General features: G+C 37.0%; 1 protein-coding gene and 1 long non-coding RNA gene across 4 annotated transcripts in view; one reads left to right on the plus strand and one right to left on the minus strand.

Moving 5' to 3' along the window:
• LOC141729181 (uncharacterized) overlaps positions 1-17,158 on the plus strand; it is a 39,429-nt gene extending 22,271 nt beyond the window's left edge. The window contains exons 2-3 of the long non-coding RNA XR_012580491.1: positions 6,883-6,971; positions 16,265-17,158. This is a non-coding gene — a long non-coding RNA (uncharacterized LOC141729181). The remainder of the gene's footprint in view (positions 1-6,882; positions 6,972-16,264) is intronic.
• CFAP99 (cilia and flagella associated protein 99) overlaps positions 1-24,663 on the minus strand; it is a 54,442-nt gene that overhangs the window by 24,608 nt on the left and 5,171 nt on the right. For 2 of the 3 annotated variants that reach the window (XM_014266083.3, XM_005485763.4), the window contains exons 3-6: positions 15,747-15,891; positions 13,554-13,648; positions 7,128-7,240; positions 4,858-5,038 (exon numbers count right to left, since the gene is read on the minus strand). In XM_014266083.3, coding sequence (XP_014121558.2) covers positions 4,858-5,038; positions 7,128-7,240; positions 13,554-13,648; positions 15,747-15,891 — 534 coding nt within the window. The remainder of the gene's footprint in view (positions 1-4,857; positions 5,039-7,127; positions 7,241-13,553; positions 13,649-15,746; positions 15,892-24,663) is intronic. The other variant, XM_074541656.1, reaches the window with a different exon arrangement.

A 24,663-nucleotide genomic window follows, 5' to 3' on the forward strand; every position in this document is an offset into this window, starting at 1 on the left:
CAGTTAATTTTTTAAAATATTGATTCTTTTCTATTAGTGTCACTCTAGAAGACAGGGACAGATTCCAATTAGTTGGAGCTACCCAACTTTTCAGTTCTATTCAATATAACATAACCTCTGCTCAAAAGACCAGAAAAACAGACAATATTGGAAGTAATTCAAGAAAGGCTAAAGCAACAATAAATCCTATAGGCCCTATCAAGGGGAGAAAAATATTTCCAGAATGGGAACAGTTCTGTTTGGCATTTCATAAACCTGACTTTCACAGCAACAGCAGCCAGATAGGGCAGCTGAATAAAGTAAAGCTATAAAGTGGCACTGTGTGTGGTGGTAGGAACAAGTTACAGACTCCAAAGAAGTTCAGGGAAGTGAAATCCTTTGAAGTTTAATAAATACCCAGGAACTTCATTGTAACTGAGGAGGTCTTGGAGCTGAATGGTGGGACCCTGAGAAGGAAGCTGGAGAAAAGCAGATGTTCCATCCCTCTGGTCTTCCCAGAGCTCAGTGTTTAAGCACTACTGGGAAAAGACACTGGGCAAAAAGGGCCTTTGGTTTACCATGGCTGTCCCAATGTCCTTGTAAGGGAAAACCTTTGGAGGTGTGGATTAAATGTTTGGCAGGTAAAGAACTCAGAGGGTCCCTTCAGCATCAGTCAAAGAGCTGGGAAAGCAATCACATGTCAGCTAAAATGAGCAGGACAGGACTGGCTGTCAGTTGGACCAGCAGGACAATGGGACTTCAGGTTGATTTCTGTATTTGCTTGAGCAATAAATTTATCCCAGAGTAAGCTCTGAAAAAAGACCAGATGTCCCCTTGAGAGGAGTGGGTGAGAGAGTCTGACAGTTTGCTGGGCACCTGCCTAAATATTTATCTTGTTAAAAATGTGCTAGATCAATTAAAAGTTACAGAACTAATGGGGAAAATATATATTCTGTCTTGTACTGGAGGTCAGTTCAAGGAACATGGGAATCCCATCTAGCTTTGTTGGTCTATATAATGAACTACACTTGAAAAAATCATGAACCTGATGGACTTTCCACTGCCTTTGCTATGCAACATCTTTATCTACAGGTAAAACAAATGCACAAACAGAAGAAGCTAGCAATTAAATGCACTGGTGAGACTGCTCAAGTATTCTTGTGAGCTTTTAAAGTGAAGTAGCAGTGAAAGTATTTCCCAGAAGTACCTAAGAATTTTTATTATGCTTTTAGAGATGGAGAAATGAAAGCCCAGATGATCTGCAAAGGGTTCCACAGGCAGTGAATATCAGTTTATTTCACTCTTCTTCCTACTCATGTGCTTTACCTGCAAACTGCACTCATCTGCCAGAGTAAGCTGAAAATCTCTCCTCAGAAACTGCTATGCTTATTCCAAGTAATTGAAGGAGGAGCCTTTTCCATCAGCTGTTTCAAAAACATTCTTTGCATTGTGATTTAGCCCATGGGGATGAGTACAAGCAGATAGCCAGACAGTACAGCTATTATCCAATTGTTGGAAGAGGATAAAAAATCACTATAAATAAATTGTAAATTACAGCAACAGAGATAAAAAAGGCCAAACTGTACCTAATTAATCCAAATGTGAAAAAGGGGAATGGGAATAAGAGAGACCAACTTTGCCTTCCCTCTCCAGGCAGTGGTCAGCCTCACATAGCCTGTAGGAAATCCCTTAACCAGGGGATTATTTAGGGAGCAGCTACTACAAGATGTTTAAAGAAGAGAAAAATGAATAATCACTTTGAACTTTGGTGCTCATTACTCTTCTATTTTTTAAAGTTACTGTCATAAGATGGACAAGGGAAAGCTAATGCAATGCTATTTTATTATGTGTTGTTACTTTTATAGATAAGATCACAAATATATTGGTGGGTCTGTTATTTGCAAACAGAATCCTCTCTACTGGCTAAAATATTTCACTCATTTAATTACTTTAAACAATCAGTGGCTTCACTCACAAAGCCCAGCTGAAATAATAGAAAAAATATCTAAAAAATACATTAAATTTGGCTGAATGGTGTTACAATAACATCCCAGTGAAGCCTTTGTTTTTAATATACAACTGGTTTATAGAAAATTTTAAAATAATTGCATAATCTTATCACCTTAATATAGTGCTGATATTAAAAGAATGGATTTTAGTACTCTAGGCCAAGATACCCAAGAAAGTTGAATGTGTCTAAATAATTCTGCATGTTATCAGGTTCAGGCACCTGTCTGCATTTGTTTCCTTTGCACACCTCAAGGTAAAGCACTCATTTGTTCCTTGTAGGACTGTATTTGTGAATGTGTGCATGCGTATGGGCACTCTTGTGTCTGCATCCATGTGCATGTGTGCAAGGCCACTGGAGACATGAATTTATAACCTTTAGACCAAATATTTGAAGTGAATTGTTTTATAATTAAATCTCAAAACTAAAATGTTTTTCCTTTTAACTTAGTGACTGTTGTCATTATGTTACAAAGGTTCTATATTCATTACATGGCAAGGGTTCCATATTGCCAGAGTTTCATACCTCCTTGATGTTTCTCGTAGGCAGCTCCTCCAGGCACTGACTCTTCCTTGTCCTCACAGCAGCCACTGACTCCAGTTCCCCCAACCAACCAATCCACTCTTTTATAACACTCTCCTTATTGGCTACAGGTGTGGCCTGTTAACATCAGGCCTGCTCCTAATCTTTAGTAATTGGCTCAGCTGCAACTCTTTAGGGATACGATTATTTTCTATACTACCTTTATTTACCTATATTCTATTCCCCTACAAGTGACTCCCATTTTTGATGAACATTTATGATGATAAATGATTATTCTAAACTTCTAGGGCTATGTTACCCCAAGGCCAGTTACTTTCCAAGGCCAGTGGGGAATTAACTGTATTTGCAGGGAATGCCCCAATGAAGGCAGGAATGATGCATCTGACTCCATGTTCTCAGAAGGCTAATTTATTACTTTATGATACTATATTATATTAAAGACCACTATGCTATACTATAGAATACAGAAAGGATACTTACTGAATGCTAAAAAGATAATAATGAAAACTTGTGACTCTTTCCAGAGTCCTGACACAGCTTGGGCCCAATTGGCCAAAGAGTGAAAACAACTCACACCAGAATCCAATGAAACAATCACCTGTGGGTAAACAATCTCCAAACACATTCCACATGAACAAAACACAGGAGAAGCAAATGAGATGAAAATTGTTTTCCCTCTCTCTGAGGCTTCTCAGCTTCCCAGGAGAAAAATCCTGGGCAAAGGGATTTTTTTCAGAGAATGTGAATGCCACAGGGAATCCCATCTCCTTACAGGTCACAAGGACAACTGGCCTGCCCTCTGCGATAACCCACAGCCCAGCACTCCCCTGAGAAGGCAGTGTGTGCCCAGCACACAGGATGCCAGTGCCATCCCAGATCCTGACCCAGTCAATGTGACACATCTCCTCTTACTTGGAAACAAATGCCTGGAATAAGGTAGTGCTAGAAAGCAATACCTAAAAATATAATAATCCTGCTAATCAGAATGAACTAATTGCAGCACAGGGATACAATAACCTATTGCTCAAATTCCAGCTGCCTCCATATAGTTCTGTACAGTTGTTCCAATGAGGAGCAGTAACTGTGGGTTGTGGCTACAATAGTCCCTGCTGATAACCATGTGACAAATTCTTTGACAGGTGCATGAGACTCATGAGTAACAAATTGGTATTTCATAAAATGAACACTTTTGTGAGAAAATGGATGAGAACATTTCTGCAGCAGATCATAGGATGTAATGTGGAAGAGTTGTATTTCTTTATGCTCCTCTAAATTACACAGAACCCTCCTGCATGCAGGAGCCACAGTATGGCTGGGTCTCACCTTACTGACCCTCTCCTGCCATGTGAGCTGTGTTTTCAGTCTCTGTTCATTTCAAGAGGTAAACTGGTGATACTGGCAACAATGTGGCAAAGTAAAGTGAAGTTTAATTGCTGAGAGAGGTACAGAAATGAATAGAAGTTATTTCACTACTACACTAATGGTTTTAGATTCACACAAGCTTTAAATTTGCAAAGTAAACTGGCCAGAAAGTAAACCAAATTTAGTATAATCCAAACAACACAAATGAACTTCACTAAATGCATCTGCATTAAAGCAAATTTATTCTAAGATGGGCTGCACAGCACAAAGTTCTAAAATGACAGCAACATGACTCATTCCTATACTGATTAAGTAGTTATTAAATGCAGTTTTTCAGAGCCTGGTATTAAGCTGTTTCAATGTAAAATCCCATTAACCATATAACACACTACCATTAAATTGCTCTGCCATCCTGAGATGTAAATGGTCTCTAAGAGCATTCAACACATGTATTATTTAAAACTTGAAGTGCTAATACAAGGTGGCAGATAATGCCCAAATCTATGATTTCTAAGCTCACTTCCCACTGTATTTAAATACAGATGATTTTGCAGTCTTTATTAAGTTACTCATACTAGCTTAATCCCAGATCCTGTTTGCTTTACCCCATGAGATAACATCAGCTGTGGTACTGATTTGTACCAGTGTAACTAAATCACAATCTGAGACAATAAGTAAAATAACTTAGCATTCCAAAGACAAATCTAGTCTCATTTTTACATGAGCAATAAATTTAAACTGAAAGCTTTAATTTTAGAGATTCAGCATTATGACAAATAAAATTCCACCTTCAAGGAGGAGCTGCAAACCTAGAGTCCATCTCATTTCCAGCAAAACTGCTTCTCCATTTATTTTAATGAGAACTCATTTGCAAAAAACCCTAAATTTAGATTATTAACTCCCCTACCATTTTGTGCAAAAGCATACATGAAATTTAGTGTCTTTCAAAAACTAAACCAACTTACAGGTTGTCTTTTAGGCAGTACTGGCAGAGGTGCTGGTGAAGGTGGAGGAATGGCACGTGGCTTGGGTGCAGTCAAATTAAATTCCTTTGGCTGAGTGACTCTTGAAGTCTTGACAGTGCTGGAACGATTACTTAAATTATCTGTGAGCTTTTCAATCAGTTGCTGCACTTTTGGCTGCCACCTTCAAATAAACCCAGAGTTTTCAAGTTTATTTTATTTTTCTCTTTCATACAAACAGTAGATGAGGTTGGCATTGGTGCAAATTCTGTAATGCTTTCTGCCATTCAATTTTATTAAAACTAACCTATGAATCTGTACTCAGGATTTAGCTACACTGTGTTATTTCACCTCTTGATAGATGCTGTCCACCCAGATGACTAGTGGTGAAATAGCCCCAGTTTTTATGGAATAAACAACTATCTATCTGGCCAGTTGGTTTTGTGGCAGGGACAGATCAGGGGTCAGAAAAGCAGCTGCTATAGGCTAATTGCACACTTCACACACTTAGATGAAGAGATTATGAACAGTGATCTGAGTACCAACAGAGAACATGCAGATCCATCTTAGAGCACAGGCAGTTCTAACAGAAAAAACAGAAAGATCCAAGGAGTTTGGTGAATTACCAAATGAATCCTCAGTGAGCCCTGGGGGCAGCCAAGATTTTGATTTCTGTAGCTTTGGGCTTGTAATAAGGTTCAGACTTCTTCTAAGGATTGACAGCAAGATACAGATTAAAGATAAAACAAACAGGTATCACAGACTAATTACAGTGACAGCTTCAAGCCAGATGTTCTTCCTCTATATATGTTATATCCTTATATATTACACATGCAATGGAGCTTCCCCAGAACTTAAAAAGCAGATCACAATGAAAATTTACAGTAAATTGTTTATATGACTGTTATTCTGTTACTGTTATTACAGGGTGAGGCTTGCAAGTAACTTATGCAAGTAATGAAGCTCCACTAAAATAAATAAGACTCTTTATATTAACCTCACTGATATTAGAAAGAGGAACACAAGGACACATTTAAAAGAATTGCAGCCACTGAACTGACTAAATTCATCACTGCATCCTCAGACCCCTGAAGGATGTTTCAAACCCAGTAACCAAATCTAGTCTTGAACATTCTTGTATAACTTACATTTGCCACTTCCAGGCAAAACATGGGTTCATTACTCTGAGTGTAACTGACTGTGAAGGACAGCTCCAATCAACTTGGTGCTAATGAAACAAGCAGTGGCCTAAGCCTCAGCCTGCATGCATGTGCAAGAGCTCCGTGGGTATGCATGTGTGTCTCCATAACTATCTGTATTTTTATACTATTCTAAGCACTTAGTATAACTAGAATCACTACAATGGAATATTTTGAGTCAAATTCTGACTTCAGATATATCCTTGTGGTCCCTGTAGAACTCAGATTAGTGCAAACCAAATATATGTTATATATTTGCTAAAGCACTAATAAACTACAAAGTATGAAAGGATTATTCTAGAGACTTTGATATGACAGATCCAGATGCAAAACTCCTTTTCAGCTGATATTGTTCAAGGCATGTTTTTGTCGAACATTTTTTGCCATCATCTGGGTTAATCTATACCACATTGAGAAGGATGTGTGACTGCAGCCACACTGGTGTAATTTACCTGTTCTAGGGAAAAATGAGAATAAAAAGTGACCCACTAGGCTGCAGAGCTACTATTTCTCCACATGAAAATGTTCCAGTTTGGCAAGAGTAGAGTTGCTACCATATCACCACCTAACTAATGAGCTGTTGCACCTCAGAGCATTTAAGCTGTTAAATGATGCTGCAACTGTGTAAATAAATAAAATACTTGCTTATATGTTTATCTGATTTGCTCAGAAAGGATTTTATGACCATCAGTACAAACAAATCTGCACATAAAGCCACAATCAGGGAAGTCAGACATTTTTAAAAATAGTTAACGTCATACAGATGTTGAAGTGACTGATAAGGCACGACTCCAAGATAACTTGAACCTTTTATTTTACTTTTTTCCAGAAGATGATGTTTTATCTATTCAGGAGCATTAGGAAGCAAATGTACAACAGCTGTGAAAGGACTTTCCTGAGAGAGAACCTTGCCTCTGGGTAAGTAAAAGGGCTTGTTAAAGTCTTGTGAAGACAAGGAGAGTTTCAAGTGACTTCAATAGGAGAAACACTTTAACAGAAATATGAGCTTTCAGGAGAAGCTTTCCCCAGCTTTTAAACTTCAAGGTGGCCAGACGCTACTTAAACACTACTTACCTTAGCAGTGGATCAATCAAGTTCTCTTTCACATACACAGAATCGTAGATGTGACTCCATTCATCTTTTATCCATGTGTTCAGGTGCAAGTCATTGAAGAAGAACCTAAGAAACTAATAATAAGTTGTTCCTTTTAAATATGAATATTTGAGATATGGTGTATATAAGACTCCAAAAAGACAGTTGCTTTTACAACAAACACTGCTGAAGAACTTGCTTGTATTTGACCTTGTAATTACAAACAGATGCTTTGTATTTTTTGGTTCTTATTAGCTGGTGGACAGTCCCATCTCTTTTAGCTCTATTTTGTGAGACACTTTTAGATACTAAAAATTTTTTTTCATGGCAAAACAAAAAATAATCTACAAGCTCCAACATAGAGATGTGTTGATTCATCTTTAATTTGCTTCAAACATTGTGAAAAAAAAAGGCTTTTGTTGTTTTACATATCAAGATTTCTACTATCATTATAGTGCAAGGATTCCATACCACCAGAGTTTCACACCTCCTTGATGGTTCTCATAGGCAGCTCCTCTAAGCACTGACTCTTCCTGATCTTTGCAGTAATCATCTCACTCCAGTTCCCATCAATCCGCTCTTTTATAATGCTGTTCTTATTGGCTACAGCTGTGGCCTGTTAACATCAGGCCTGCTCCTAATCTTTGGTAATTGGTTCAGCTGCAACTCTTTAGGGGATATGATTACATTCTATACCACCTTCATTTACCCATACTGTATCCCCCTACAGGTTTTATCCAAAATTAATTACTACTGGAATACACTGATTTTAGTATAATTTTACAGTAGAGTTTCATAGTCTAATATACCCAAGTGGACTTCTGATTATCTAGAACCAGAAGACCCATGAAGCCAAGAAATATGTCAGGCCAGACACTGCACCTGAATGATTTAAATTCTTTTCAGCTTCCTGGGAACTGGGCAGAGATAATTGGGGAAAACTATAGTAAATGCTATACAATGTGGCTTTTTCTTTTAATGGCATATTCCCATTAAAAGAAAAGACTGAAATTTGGCACACTTATACATTATAGGGGTCTACATGCTGGAGAAATAACAACTAACATTTGAACTTTTGTTTGCCACTCCAGTTCACCAGAAGGTCAAAAGCCTTTCTTTAAATCTTGAAGTATTCAAATGGCCTTTTGAAACACTCTTGAAAAATGGCATTCAGATTCAGCCTGCAGCATTTACAGCAATATAAATTCCAAACTTGAACCTTAGCTCTTCCATTAAAATTATTGGAAATGAAAGTACAAGTATGGCACTGAAATAATCACAGTAAAAGCAAAAAGGTCCACTAAATAATTTTGACATTATGAGACATACTGGGAAGCAGTGCACTGTCACTTAGAGAAGCTTCAAATGGAGACTTGCAGAGTTTATTAGATTAGACTTACCATGAGCCCCACCTTAAGTTGTTTTACACAGAGCCATGGAATTTTTTGTATTGAGTTTTTAGTTCTGCAGAACTACCAAGGAGTTTGTAATTCAAATGTGGTGCCAGGCCCAAGGTGCTTCAGAACTTTGTGAATAATTCAGCTACAAACAACTCAGATTTGACTCAAGGTGTTTGCTGCAGATGTCCTACAGATTTAGAAAACCTCCTACTTGAAATCCATAGTATTTTCCATTTCCAAGGAATTAACCTTTGAATTTAGCCATATTTTAATCTACTGTGCTTTTGGTTGTCAAAAGACTGACCAGCACTACAGGACTAAATTAATATTACCCCCTTGGATTTCCATTCTTGCCTAGAAACTACTGCTGCTCCCTAAATTTGCAGGTGTCGGCTTACCAATACACCATCCAAAAGAAGTTCTTTTATCCCTAAAAGCTTGATTATAAACTAAGTGTTGAATTGTGAAGAAGTTGGGTTGTTGATGCTTCCAGGTTCTGTGGTGTTTAATAAGCATATGGTGAGGGGTGCAAGTCATCCCATTGGTCTAGAAAGTCATTCATTGTCCTTACAGAGGATCTTCCATTGTAGCACATGCATATTGGATTTAATTTGTCACCTAACAGTAATTTGTACTTCTGCAATGTGTAAATACAATGTCAAAAGTCTAGACTGACTTCCACCAGAAAGGATGCACGGTGTAGACACTGCTTCTACCAGTGATTGTAACAAAATTGCACATCCAGGTATCCCAGCAGCTGGTGTGATTACAGTGAACATATCCCCTACCACAGCACTGATCTCATGGGAAACCCTGACTATACATGAAGTTTATAAAAACCCATGGAGACAAGTGTGTATACAGGGACTATAATACAGTATTGATCATAAGCTGATACACTTAAAATATAACAGACCCTGAGGTTTGACCTGCTTTCAAATTTCTGGGTATTCAGAGAGCTCACAGAAATAGAAATACTACAGGTGGTCATTTGTAAATATTCCCTTTTTTTTTTCCACTAGCTTCCATTAAGCTGAACTCCTCCCTCTCTGTGTCCTCTTCTACATCGCAGTCCATCCTCAAAGGGTTCAGTCAGTTGTCCACTGTGAAACCACATCTCTGAATTGCTGTTTCAGCTCTCACTGACTCTCTGTCATAATAGCTGTAACTATCTTTCACAAAGCAACTCAACTAATTCTTCAAGGCAGATGAAACTATAATAAAGGCACCCAGTGATTTCTAGTGCTGTATTTAACAGCTGGCTATTAGTTTGAGATTTCCTACAGCAGCTCCAGTCCTGTACTGATTACTAGCACTTCCCCCTAAATTAAAACAATTAGGTAATTATGTGATTGATAAATGCTATTATGTACTCCTGAGGTAGAGAATATTGATATCTAACTGTGTAATCAGATATCAACACTGTGATGTATATTTTTGTACTGTCTTAGTCACAGTCCCCAGAGAAATACTATAGTAAGGATATGCCACAATATGCATGATACTAGAGAATTCTTGAAACACAGCCCTGGAATCCAGGCACTGCAGGGATTACAAATGGCAATGTAGGATGACTGGACATCATTTCTGACCAAAGTGGGCCTGAACCCACAGTCGTAGTATGGATAATCCCTATCACTGATGGTGATAAGACAAAAGAAACTTTTCTATTTTTTGAACTGAATTGCTAGGAAAAATCCCTAATATTTCTGTTTTGTCTTTGGCCATATGAGACACAGGTGGAAAACCCAGTATCAGCAGTCATTGCTTTTAAAGCAACAGAATGGGGCTTCTCTAAGATTTCTGTTTGGATGTCACCAGGCTCTGTCTCCTTAGCAAAGTCACTTGTAGTCATTTGGTAACAGCATTATTCTGCTTACTCCTCTGTCTTGAACATTGCAAAATTTTCACTACTTAGATAGCATGGTAATGAAGAACCATTTCCCTTCTGGAAGTGATGGAATTACACCAGCAATGAATTGTACCCCATGTTTATATTTTAATGTATACTCTGGCTGTAGTAACACAAATGTGTCTAATTAAAGCCTGTTTTGTAATGCGCTTTTACAGGTGGGCTGAATTAATACCTTACTTTTAAGAATTTGAACTTGTTATTCTTAACACACTTTTACACAGTGGGATCATACAGATTTCTAGAAAACAAATAAAAAATGGGAAGTGTCCTCATCTGGTATTATCGTAACATCCATGTAGGCATTTGCAAAGCTGAACTGCTTACATTCACAATATAAGATTTTGAATCTTGAGTTAAGGAATTAACTGCAGGAAACAGCATGTTCTGTTTCTCCACACAGATCAACCACTGCCTGAAAACATTATTGATCCAACTTGGACAGGTTTTACCCACCATCCACCATGAGGCTGATCATGTCCTGCTATTCCTACCTCATCTTAAATTCTATTACTGTGCCCAGTTCTTATGTAGTGATATTCCTTTGATTATCTCAGAAGTTCTGTAGAACTGCTTTTAGAAGCAATCAGAACATGAGCAGAAAAAACAGTTTCTTAACTGCTAGAAAGAAAACATTCTGTATTTTGTATTTTTTACAAGACAATTCAGAAATTACAAAGCTGTTTACTTCAACTTTTTATTTCAATAGTGTATTTTCTCTAAGACACATACCCTTAAATTTTAAAATAAATGTAGAAGAATAGCATGTAGACTAAGAGAATACAAAAATAGATTTGAACCAGCAATGCATGGCTAATTTCTTAAAAGGATAATCACACTAAAGTTACAAGAATGAGTTTTATCCCATGGTTCTGTAATACCATAAAAAATGTTTGCATGTATTCTTAATATTACAGAATGAGACCTTGTGATTTACTGTTCAAGCAGATGAACATGTGTAAGTGAAGCAGCATTGTTATTCAGCCTAAATGAAAATATTTGAACATTCATCAAACACAGGGAAACACTGTGACTTTGAGTTGAATAGATTCCATCGTAGAGGTCTTTAAGAGAAAGGTCTTAAATCTCCCATAGGTTGACATCATTCACCTGAAGACTATTCATCTGAGTGAGGTTTATCTGCATGATGAAGAAAATTCCACTCATCCTGTGATGTGCTAAATTTATTTTTAATTGAAGTAAATCTGTCCTACATAAATATATGTGAATATTTTTTCAGTGTCCTAACTGAACTCAGACACAATAGTCATCAGGCAGAATCTAGAGGTCAGCATCTTGAAGGAGGCTCCCAAATTTCTGATAACTTTTGTTGCTAAGGCTGCAGATCTGCCTTCTGCTCTTTTATCTCTGTTGCTGGGGGGACAAAATGCTGCTTCTAAACCCTCTGCTGCAGGTGCATTAATTTAATCTAGCATCACTTTGGAGACAAAGAAACTGTTCTAATACAAGAAAAAAGGAAATCTAGGTGCCATGGTGATGAGGATCTGGTAAGATACTTAAGCAAACCAAGTCACACCTGCTACAGTGATAGCAGGTGTGCAGCATTGGAATATGCAGCACTTCCCTATCAGAAACGGGTTATTCCAGACAAGGAAAGAGGCATTATCTAAACCAGAGCATCAGGGCACTGCTGCTTAAGCCACATAAACCTCGATGAATGGAATCAACAAGAGGTAATTGGCATGATGTGGGAAAATTGTGTTGCTAGCTGAATGAGCTCAAGATGCATCCAATCCAGTAGCTCCTGGCTAAGATGTTTACCAAAGAAGGGCCTGGGAGAGCATTTTAGACAGAGTGATTTGTCTGTCTACCAGATTATGATAATTCTTCCAGCCACTCCTCTGTTCTTTTTAACTGTTAATGAAATATTTAATTTTTGTCTCTGAATGGAATTAATAATAAGCATTCCATAGTAAGTCCATCTAAAACCAATTTAACCTACTCTGTCCCTATTGCAAAACAACTCTAATCATTAAAGAGACACTGGCATCCACATGAACATTCAAAGTAATCACTATGAGGATAAACCTTAGCTTTTTGAGTATTAATAATTAATATTTGCCTATCTCTTTAATTCCATCTTTGTGATTCAAACAGCATGTTTAGACTATGCTTTGAAACATCTAGATAATCAAAGGTTACAGATGCTGTGTCACCAGTGATTTAATTTTTAGCCCATTTTCCTGAGAAAACAGGGCTTATGAGAAAGCACTGCTGCTCAGTTTATCCTTCTGCTCCTCTGTCCAACTTAGCTTTTAAGATAATTAGCACTTTGATTTTGAAAGAGAAGCAGAAGATAATCATGTTTCTACAGTTACAATAAAAAATAGCAAAAAACAGTGGAGGAAACCCCAAATTCATTACTTCAGAAAAGGACAGGGAAGCAGAATTTTGTTGTCCCACTTTTGTTTGGCAGCAGTGGTTTGGTCAGTTGCATGTTGTACTGGGGCAGTTGGTACATGCATAGCTCCAAGCCAGCCAGTATTTTTTGGGAAGGAGAAAAAGTGATGGAAGCACAACAGGCTTGATAATGAAAGTGGTAGTGGATTGTTCAAGGGAAAGAAGAACACTAAACATCAGGAACTGCAAGTTTCAACAGATTCATTGCATATGGAAAAACATCTCCTCTCTAAAGTTTCACAATTTAAAAACTTGATTTTAAAGAAATAATGTGAGAAGAGAAATAATGAAGAAAGAAAAAGAAATAATGTGAGCAGAGAAAATAAAGAAATAATCAAAGAAATAATGTGAGCAGAGGCAAAGAAATAATGTCAAAGAAATAATGTGAGCAGAGGCAAGAGTGAATGTGCAACTTAGGACAATTGTAAATTATGTGATTATTTGACCTTCTCAGATTATACAAAATACATTTAAATTGATCTTTGACTGAATATAAGAATCTCCCTGTAAGTAAAGAAATTGAAGGGTTTTTTGGTAAAAAATACTAATTTAATTTCTGAATTTTAACAGAAAATAACAGTAATTTCTCAATTTAATTTATTCTCAAAGTTGAGAAAAGTTGTCTGATTAGTCAAAGACAATAAACAGCTAATTATTTTTTTAAATGTTTTGTACCTGTTGCATTTTTGCTGTGTCCAAGGATTTCACAATTCTGCTGAAGTGCTGAAGACCAATCTCTTCTAGTTGAAAAGTAGCTAGATAACAGATAACTATCAAAAGATACATACATTTAAAATACAGCAGACAATTCTAATAAACCTATACTCAATATACTAAATAAACCTATATTCAATTCTAATAAACCTATACTATACCTAATAACCCTTTACTCAACATACTCTGTGATTTACGTTACCTTACCTTAATTTTTAACAGTTTTGATAGTGAATTTTTTAGCATACTCTGGTTTTAATGTTTTCAGAGAGGACAGCTCTTACTCTTCTGTTACAAATTCATACTTTATTATACATAACAACATTTTATAGATAACAAAAAAAATCAAACATAAAATGTAATAGTTCTAGTATTTACTTTGCTTTTTTTTACAAGTGACCATGTTTCCTAAAATGTCGTAACCCTTGTTTTTCTTCTGAATTGGAATAAAATCAAGTTTTTAAATTGTGACATTTCAAACCTGAATCTTGCACCCTCTATGGCAAGAACACAGTTCAATGATCTTAGAGGTCTTTTCCAGCCTAAATGATTTATGATTCTATTCTATGATACAGGAAGAGGCACTGTCAGTGCTGTGAAATTTTAGTAGACCTATAAAGTTCATGGGCTCCTGTATCAGCTTTCATTTGTCCCCACTCACTTTGATCAATCAGGTTTCACTTACAGTGCAGTGTTTTAGCTTCCACCAAACTGTGATGTAAAATCAGGAAATTCTGGCCAATGTGCTGCAGCCAGCTCAGTGTATCTTTAGGCTTCAATCTCATGTGCTTTAGTTCAGCAATGTATTTAATCAGTCTTAGCAGAATATACATTTATCTCCTACAAGCTTTATTAAATTCAAATCTGCTCACACATAGCAACAGCCTTTATAAGCAGCTTTGATCATTTAAGTGTCAATGCAGCTTGGCAAAGGGAATCACAAGCAGCTTAAAAAAAATGTAAGCCAATGACCTTAGACTCTCAACTTGTTGATAAAGGAAAATTTTCTGTTCCTACCCTCTGCCTATGATTAATGGAAGCTTTTGAGTGGACCAGTCCTGACAATCCAATTATAGCATCACTCAGCTTAAAGGTATAATTTATGTGCCCCAGACAATGAAAAACATGGCTCTGGAGAAATGGAGACAATGAAGCATTACCATTCAGAATAAACTCCATACACTAATAATTTCATCCTTGACAGTTCTGGCTCCCTTTTGTTTGTTGTTTGATTTAGATTTCTGTATTTTTACAGATTGTGACAGAAGAGACCAGAATTGTAATAAAAATTTAGTAGCTTTTAAAACATAAAATGTAGATATATTTATATTAGATACGTTTCTTTGTATTTTTCAACCACTTTGAATTAAATTGACTTTTAAATATATCCACAAAGATTCAGAACTTATCTGAATTAGAGAACCAGTGACAGAGGTATTTGGGATTCCAACTTAGTTAGAGACTTAACAGATCAACCTCAGCATGTGTGTATCAAAGAAATAGCAGAAAATATTTTTAAAATTAATTTTTCACGTAATTCTCGATACCTGAAATAAATTTGGGAGTAGTAACTACCCTAATTAACTGGGTGGATACTATCAGATATAATTGTATCACAACTGATTCTGCCCAAGTAACTAATTAAATGAAAATAACTGACCTCACTCCTGGAAATTGATGGCAGTATCTTAAGTTACTTATGTCATTGTGATGGTCAGTATCCACACATGGATAGAGACATCTGTGTCTGAAACTGTGAGATGTGCTGTGATCCTCAGCACACAGAGATTTGTTACACATTTCTGTATCTGAATGGCAGAGGTACTGGGTTGCATAGAAGAGAATAAAGGGAAATCATTGAAGGATGGCTAAATGTCCAAGATGCTTCTTGCAGCCACTGATCCTATTTTCCAACTGCATCTTACCCTTCTTAGGTAAAATTCCAGTTAACATCTGTAAGATTTCAGACTAAATAACAATTTCAGGTTTTGGACTTCACATTCATTAGGGCATTAGAAAAGGTCCTGTACTTCACACTGCACTAAACACAATGACAGTGCTTCCAATGTAACATAATACCAAGACCTACACTAGTAAAATTATATTTTTTGAAATTTTGTGGTAAACACATTTGATATTGTAGAGGCAACTTACCTATATAGAGATTACGCTCAGAAATGGGGCAGTATCTCCCATCCTGAACATAAAAGGCATTCACCACCACATCCAATATGGATTTATATTCTGTGCATCCTGCTAGTGTATCCAATACAAATTTTTCTTCTGTCACATTAAGAGTCTATAAAGATACAAATTTAATAATGATTAATGTGTTCTGGAAAGAAAATAGTTGTGTGCAAAAAGTACAATTATTTTGAAGCAACTGCAAAACATGACCAATGAACAGCAGTGCCTTTGGTAGGGCTGCTGCCCTTCTAATGCTATCAAATAAGGGCAGTCCCAGCAAACTAATGGCCCTTGTTAAGTAAAATGTAACTGTCTCCAATGTTAAGTACTCATTTTACCTGCTGACATAAGCATTGAGTTAAATGACCTTTACGTGTGAATGTCAGCAGTTGATGCAAAGAAAATCTGAAGTCTCTGAGGTATGAGCACTGATTAACTTAGCCAACAGTATGAGAAAGTTTTAGCAAGATTTTGTTTTCCCTCAGGAAACCTCTTCTTTGTGGATGAAGTCTGTACTACTTAGGGAGACTAAACTGAGGAGAGAAGCTGGACAGAGATTATGGAAAAGACTCTTAACTGCTACTGAAATCCAACTTTGGAGAACATGACTGATTTCAGCTAAACCAGTGAGTGTCAGGATTCTTTTTAATGCAGACTATTTCTTACCGAGCTAATGCTCCTGGTCACTTGTAATGTTCATGCAGTATCCCAAGAGAACAGGAGAGTGGGATGGTCCTTTCCTTCTGGATCCTACCCCATAAACCCTTTAAATAGTCTGAATGCTCCTCAACTTTACAGAGAGTTTCAATCACAATAAATAACCTATGCAATATGTGCTACTATATGAGAGAAACTTCTAGGATGAGCCACCTTTAAACATTGCAATAAAATCTGAGGCCCAGAGCAGTTTGTTATTACATGAATTGAAAATGGCCAGCTGAGCTATGACAAAATGACAAACAATACTGATCCTTTGATTGAAGGAGGTTAGATAAGAAGCCAAGAAAAAAGGCTAAGGGCATCTTCTGAAAATGTATAGTCCATGTTTGATGTGTCATCTCTCCCAGAGCTCAGAGGAGTGGGAACAACAGAACTGCAATAACGTATCAGATGTGATGTTCACCTTGCCTGGCAGGCTGTCTGCTACCCTCTTGATTGCTTTATTTCCCTAATGTGATTCATTTCTACTTTATGGGGGTTATTAGAGGCTGTTGGATGGAAGTCTGTGAGTTTTCTGAGGAATGACACTATACAGGACTTTGAGATCAAGCAAATATGAGGCAAAACTTTAAAATTACCATTCTAGTATTTAAATGTAAAAAAATATGCAGAAGAATTCAAAGTATTTTCTCAGGTTGTCATTCAGAGCAAGCATAATTTTTTTTCACTACTCCTGTTCAAAACCCAGATTTCATATTTAATTCCTTTTAATTTGTGCATCATCGCCAGGAAAAATTAGGAAAGAGACTGAAAAATGTCTTAAAATATGAAAAAAAAAAGAAAAGAAAAAAGGAAAGTATGGACTTCATCTTGCTAAGCACTGAGGATTCTTGTGAGGCAAACAGTTCTTTCCAAATACACCTTTTATGGATGAAGATTTAGGTAACAAAGAAAACTCATAAATCTAAGCCCCTACTAAATGATGAAATACATATATATGCATGCATACATACATACATACATATATATATATATATAATATTTGATATGATATCTCTAAGAATATTTGATATGAGATCTCTTAGGAATTTACTAAAAAAGGCAGAAGCAAATCTAAATAACTGAATGGCAAAGTCAGAGAGGATGTAGTTCCATGGAAAGCAGGATTGTGACATTTTGAATCTAAAACAATTGCTCCCTTGAGTAAATGGTGTTATTTATGAAGAAACTGCAGAAAATAGTAGCTCTGTTAATAAACAGAAAATCATAAAACTGGTCAAGCCTGTTGAAGACACGCTTAACAGAAACTCAACTATCTCTGCTAGAAGCTAAAATTTCAGTTGTTTTCAAGATCTTTATTAGATCAGAATCTCTGCATTCATGTTCTGTGTGATTTGATATGAAGTGCTATGGCAAACCTTTTCAAATACACTTTGTATTTGCTTTTCAAATACACTTTGCAGAGGTGGCCAAAAGTAGACAAACAGGTAACAACAGGACACCACTTGTGCCCAACTCATCTCCCATACAGTGGAGACTACAGCATAAAAATGCAATTGCCTGTCAGCATTTACTCTGCTTTGCTGCTCTGAGTTAACAATTCAGTCAGAAGTGTTAGGATGAACACAGAAGTTCTTACTCCTGCTTACACCTTGAGCAAGCATGAACATAACCACCACATGGTCTTGAGGCAAGCGAGAGGGTGACAGAAGTGCACCTGGGGACAGCTGTGCCCCACAACATCAGCACTGACTGGGGACCACAGGACAAAATGTCTTGGCATGAAACATAATCAGCTGAATCTGCTTTCAGCCACAGAAGGTACCAAATGTTCTGTTTCTACATGTAAAAATTGAGATTGGTGGAGCAGCCTGCAGCTGTGTCACTCAAGGAAGTGATCTCATCACTACTCAACTAAACATGACTGGGCAGGAGGATGACTTGGATAGGAAATCCCAAAGGTGAGCCAGGTGTTGGTTAAGCCCTGCAGATAATCTAGTGAATCAAAACCTGAGCCAGTGCTTTAAACCAGTTAGAATACTCAATAGAAAGTGCATTGTGTCCTCTACAAATTTCATCAAGGACATTTACAGTTTATCTATATATCTGAAATAATAATGGCTTTGGGAAAGTAATGTGTTGGGTAGGTGTAATTTCTAGCACTAATTCCTAAATGCATTTTTTCTGTGGGGCTTTGTGCTGAGCATTATGTCAGTGAGATGTATTTCACAGAAGGTCAAGTGATCCTGAAATGGTACAGTATGACAGATTGCATATTTATAGCACCTTTTGTATGAGGTTTTCAAAACACTTCACTAGCATTAATTGTATTTAATGAGATTGCTTTTGGCTAATATAATTTTCAACATGCAGGAACTATGGCATGGAGCAGGTAAGAGATTTCCTCCAAGCAACACACTAAGTCATTGGTGCCAACAAGAATTAGTAAACACTAATTTGTGAGCATTTATTCTGTCCATCAGAGCAACTTTTTACCTTTTAAAGTACACTTTAATCACATATTTTTCTGAAACAACTAGCAGTTAGCTAAATTTGCAAGTATGTCTGAGCCCTTCAACATAAAGAAGGCCAGATAATTTAAAAGTCTGAAAGTAACACATGCAGTGATCATTTTCTGTCCATTGAATATTAAAAATATCAGAAGACAAAACAGATTTTGAACAGATACAAATATCTGACAGTATTCTCTCTATGGCATTAAAATCCAGCTCTGTCTGATTACTAAGTGTTTAAGTTGTTAAAAAACTCCAATTCTGTCTGAATTTATCCTGAATGTTGCTGGGAAGAAAATGTGATTCTTATCTATTATGTGCTGATTGGTTTTACTTCTCCCTTTTGGGAAGACCCTAATACCTTCCATGGATGTGTTTTTCCTGCTCTCTGGCACACAGCTGTAGCTGGGAATCAGTCAAGCTTCCTCAAGGAGAGAAGGGCTTTGAACATAAACAACTTCCAGCATGGGTTAGTACAAAAAATAGCATGAATTAAATGGAGAAATATCTGCAAAAGGGAAGCTTTTCTACCATGGGTGTATCATAATAAGGCTGGTTACAGTGGAACCTGTGTGAAGGGGCCAGAGAGATCAGAAAAGGAGAGAAAGAAAAGCTCTTCTCTCTGGAGGGAAAAAAGGAAAAAAATATCAGCCATGCTCTGTTTGAGACTTCTCAGGCTAAGGACATAATTTAGGTGAAACAAATATTTTAGAAAGAAGATAATATTTGATGAAAAGATAAAATAGCTTTCACCTCCTGAGAGAACTGTGCAATATTATGTAGTGAACTTGTCTTCTTCTAGGAAGAACGTGCACATTTTGCAGATAGAGCCTGATTAGTTTAGAGTGCTTCAGTTATCAGTGCTAGTCCTCTCCAAGGGTCTAATCAAAAAGCTGTAAAAATGAAAGAAAATATTCCTACTGACGTCACCAGGGTCTGAATCAGTCACCAGAACCCAGTATTCTTTCTCTCTGAAGTCAGTGGGAAAAACCCCTGGGATCTTTGGATTTAAGTAGGAAAATATCCTGCTTCTACTATTCGCCATCTGTGTTGCAGTCACAAGTTAGTATTTTTCATCTAGAGCAGACAATGCTGACCAATGCTGCATTAAGAGGTACAGGGAACCTTATTTTCCCTTGTACTTAATATTAAATCCCAGAACACTGCAGAAAACTCAAATTCCATCATTTCCTTAGAAAGATCCTAATCTGCATTTATGTCAGTAACTAAAAACACAAATTAGACTTTTATAATTTAGGATGATTTTTTATTGCACCATATCTATCATTCTTGCATTACATTATCTTCATATTTAAACCTATGACTTTTGACATTTGAGGATTTTACTCCCAATTGAATAAAATCAGTTGAGTGGGCATGTGTGAGACACAGCTGAACCAGCACAAACGAGAACTGTGGAGAGTTGTGCCAAATCACACCATGTTCTTGTGAAATGGGAAGCACATAAACATATCTTGCTATCAGCATGAGGGATAAAGGAGCAGAACAGTGAATTTGGGGTGGCAGTTCTGGTTTCACAGAAATAAGCTCTTCTGTAGCTGGGATGTATGGAGGAAGGTCAATGTGATGGGTCTGATCCTGCAGCTCTGACTGAAGCAGATAATCCCACTGAAAATGAAGTGATGTGCATAGAGAAAGGCACATACATTGCCTGGTAACTCCTGTGTTAAAATCTGTCTCTTGTTATCATGGCCAAAGCTTGATTCTGACAGTCACAAGGAAGAACAATACCTGGCATGCTTCAGTTAGATACAAAGTTTAATCTTTTTTCAAAATGAACAGATGCAGTCCAGTCCTCTAAAAGGTGTGATGGAATTATATGCTTATGTACAACATGCACTGGATGAAAGATCACCTTTGGACATGGATCATTTTTGATAGATTTAAGTGAAGAATGCTTAATAAAAAGAAGGGGGTTTAGTACACAGGAATGAAAATATTATCTGGACAGCATCAGTCTGATAAAAGGAACATTAAAAAGCATTTAGGAGGATAAACAAGGAGAAGTAATCTGGCCATTCAAATGAAGAACAACAGGAACAGATGTAAATTTGAATGTGAATATATAATAATTTAAAGATCTTAGACAGACTTAGGAATTTTTTTAAGTTAATGTGTTATTCAGGATAATTCAAATTGAATTCTGTTTTAATAGCAACAAGGTCACAATATTGAAGTAAAAGCATTTAACAGGACTTATTTGTTTTTAGGAGGTTTGAGGGAATGATTCTTTGGGATTGAAGGCGAAGGTTTGTTTGCTGCAATTAGGAATCATCCATCACATTGCTAATGAATCTGTGGTTTTATTGAAAATATTTGCAATGAAAAACAAGTCCAATATTTTGTAATAAACATTGTAAATTACAGTATAATAAACACGAAGACTGTAAATAACTAAATTACAACTCAAAGTTCCTGGAAGAACATAAAGTCTGATCACTCACTGAGAGCAATAAACAGAAAATCCTTTTATGGTGTAAAGTTTACATGTAGCAGAAATAAAATATATGGAGTTTAACACCTCTAGACTGATTTTGATTGTAACATTCTAAATAGAGGAATTAGTTATTAATCTCCCATTATTCAATAATTAAAAATCCTTTCATAGTTTTCTCTTTTTCTCTAAAATGAAAGGATGATAATCAGTGAGTTTCCCTAATTCCACTTTTATACAGAAGCCTGAAATGGGAGTTGGAAGATAGGAACTGAGATTTGGATGTGTCTTTCTTGCTTCCTGAGTGGTCTTGTGGAGATCATGTTCTCTCCTGACACCTTGGTTTTAAACACTGACAGCTCCCTGGCACCCAGCAATTTGTTATTGCATTTCCTTCACACTAAAAGAACATTCTATCTTTATACATGCAGTGGTTCAGACAGACCTGAACTATTGTCCCAGTAACAGTTTACCTTTCTTTAATCTCACTTACTTTTTTTTTTTTAGCACTAATTTTCTGATTTCCTATTTGTATATTGAAACACTGAGTGGCTGCAAAGTGCAATGAGTGAAAAATGTATCACAGTGGTTATTTGATGTGGTATCTTCTTGATCTACCTCAATTACAAAAATGCAGGGCAAGATGGGTGCTTTTCTCAAGCAGCACACAGGGATTAGGTGTGAGCCATGGCTGCTGTAAAAGGGCTGGGTAAAGCTAAATCCCACATACAGGTAGGAAAAAACCTCTGGAGAGCAGAATCTAATGATATCATTTCCTACAAATAAACTGCTTTTCTCATGTACACCAAGGTATGTAGAGTATAATGTTGCTAACTTTAGGATATACTCAGGAGCAGAGTGTACAGCCAAGTGTTTTCCAAAGGGATTTCTCATTTCCTACACTGAGAGAATATGCTCAGATGGAACAGGCATTTGAATAAAATTATAAAGATGCATTAAGAAGTTAAAATAATAATAATAATCAAGAGGTTGATTCCACTTCTGCTGAAGTTAATAGGTAACCTCCCATGTTATTTGAGAGGAACAAGTTGAGAGCAGCTTACATGGCCTCATACACATAGCTGATTTTTGTCAGGAAGTTGTCATTTTTTGAAGTTTTTACTTAATTATTTGGAAATATTGAGTAGTTTCAAACCAAATGCAGGGAAGCAGCTGGGGATGTATTTTCAAAGTGGCACACAGGGGTCAGCAGTGCCCTACAAACTTTGGCCTTTTGGTTTTCTTATGAAAATCCATGCATAAAATTTTGGCAAGCGAAAAACAGCCATTTGCATGTGTTTTGTGTGAATTCAAACTGTAGCAGTGAACTCCCCTGAAGATTCTGCGTGTCCTTACCATGGCCAGTCCAGGGCAAGCAGAGCTTTCACTACAATACAGGGTGAGGCTGGGACAAGCCACGCTGGGTCAGTGTGGGAGCCCAAACTGAGAGATGAGATCCTGTCTCACCTATCTTCTGTGGCATCTGCCTCTTGTATGCTTCAGTTTGGAAAGAGAGACGCAGAGATTTCTCACTTGATTGAGGTACAGTAGGGATTGGAACTGAATGGGCAAGAATTTGAGGTGAGCAGAATAATAGCAAAGAGGTGAGCAGGACTTGCTGCACAGGGACAATAGTACTGGAACCAACCACTTGAAGAGATGGAACTGGGACAGGTTAAATAAAGACACCTGGGCAAGTAAACTTGAGGGCAAGAGAAAGAACAGGGATAGAAAAATGATGGATCATAGAACAGAACTCAGTTTATCCTTCTCTGCCATCCACTCGCTATTTGGGTAGCAGAGTATTCCAAACCTCTACAGTAAAGTGCCATTGTGCACTGTCAAAATAGAAACATTTCTACATAGTTTTTATGGAAGACCAAAATATACTATTTCACATAATCATGTATTTTGACTTTTGTTTTAATTATTTACATAACCTAAGGTGCATCTAGAAATTAAAAATTAAATCTTGCTGAAGATTGACTGTGCTCTGAACTATTGTCACCTTTGGAGCAGCAGAGTGAAACCGAAAGAAACCCAATGGATTTTGATCAGAATATTCAACAATGACTGACTACATGCTTAGTGAAAGATACAGTATGGAAATCTATGAATTCCTTCTTACTATCATTTGCAAAGCATATTTTCAACCTGATGGCTTCAACACAATTTATTTCTTGCCTCTTTCTTTTTTTATACATTCATATTGTAAAGTCCTTCACTTTAAAATATAATTGTTTGCCCACTTTCACTTGTTTTCCTGTGCCTCAGTTCACCAGCTATTTTTATGGCTTTAATTTGCAAGGATTCCCACAAGAATGGTCTCATGCTGTTGGTAAATGGTTGACAGGGATATTTGGATCAAGACAGATTGTGCCTTCCAGACTCCCTCCTGTAGCACTGCATCCAACTTCCTTTCACAACATATTCCCATTTATCTTGTACACAAATAAGAACTCTAAACTTCAGCCTAGGATGCTGCCTCTTCTCTGTGACATTTCCTTCTCATTGTTGTCAGTTTAATTTCAACAGTACAATGCTTCAGCACTCTTATGCTACTTCTTTCCTCAGTTATTGGTGCTATTGCCACCCTGCCTGTCAGTCAAACCCATAACTCTAGAGGTCATTTTTCATGCAGATTACTCCCCAGGATATCATCATCAGTTCATGTGCACATCTTCTTCATTCTTTTTGAACAGTATATTTCAAATAGTATTTTCCTATCACTTCCTAGCTAAAAATCTAAGTTAGTGTCTCAGAATTTTCTATTTTATTGAAATAAGTGTCTCTGTTGTGGGTTTAACCAACCCCATCTCAGTAAACCAACCATCTGGAATGCTACTGTTAAGTTCATCCTGCCAGTCCATTGATTTGACCCACTTACTCCACCTACCATCTCACAGTTGATTCTAGCACATATAACTAAAGCTGCCTGTCAAGATGCTTCACAACTCAGTTCCATTCTGCATTTAATTTCTTACTCTTTACTGCTGTCTTCCCCATTTCTGATCAGCCAAGGATGCCCATCTCTTCATTTCCTTTATTAGATTTCCAAAGGAGTAATTTTGTTTCATTTCAATCAGTTCCTACATATACTTATATTGCTCTTAAAATCTACTTTATTCTGACAGAGGATTTGCTCTGCAAAGTGTCCTTGGCTCCTGGCAGTTCAGGTGACAATGTGTGGCTGTCAGAGGTTCTTCTTTTGAGCATCTGGCACTTGACAAGACTGGCATCACAGTGGCTCCTGCAG

This window comes from Zonotrichia albicollis, chromosome 5, assembly GCF_047830755.1.
Source record: "Zonotrichia albicollis isolate bZonAlb1 chromosome 5, bZonAlb1.hap1, whole genome shotgun sequence".
NCBI lineage: Eukaryota > Metazoa > Chordata > Aves > Passeriformes > Passerellidae > Zonotrichia > Zonotrichia albicollis.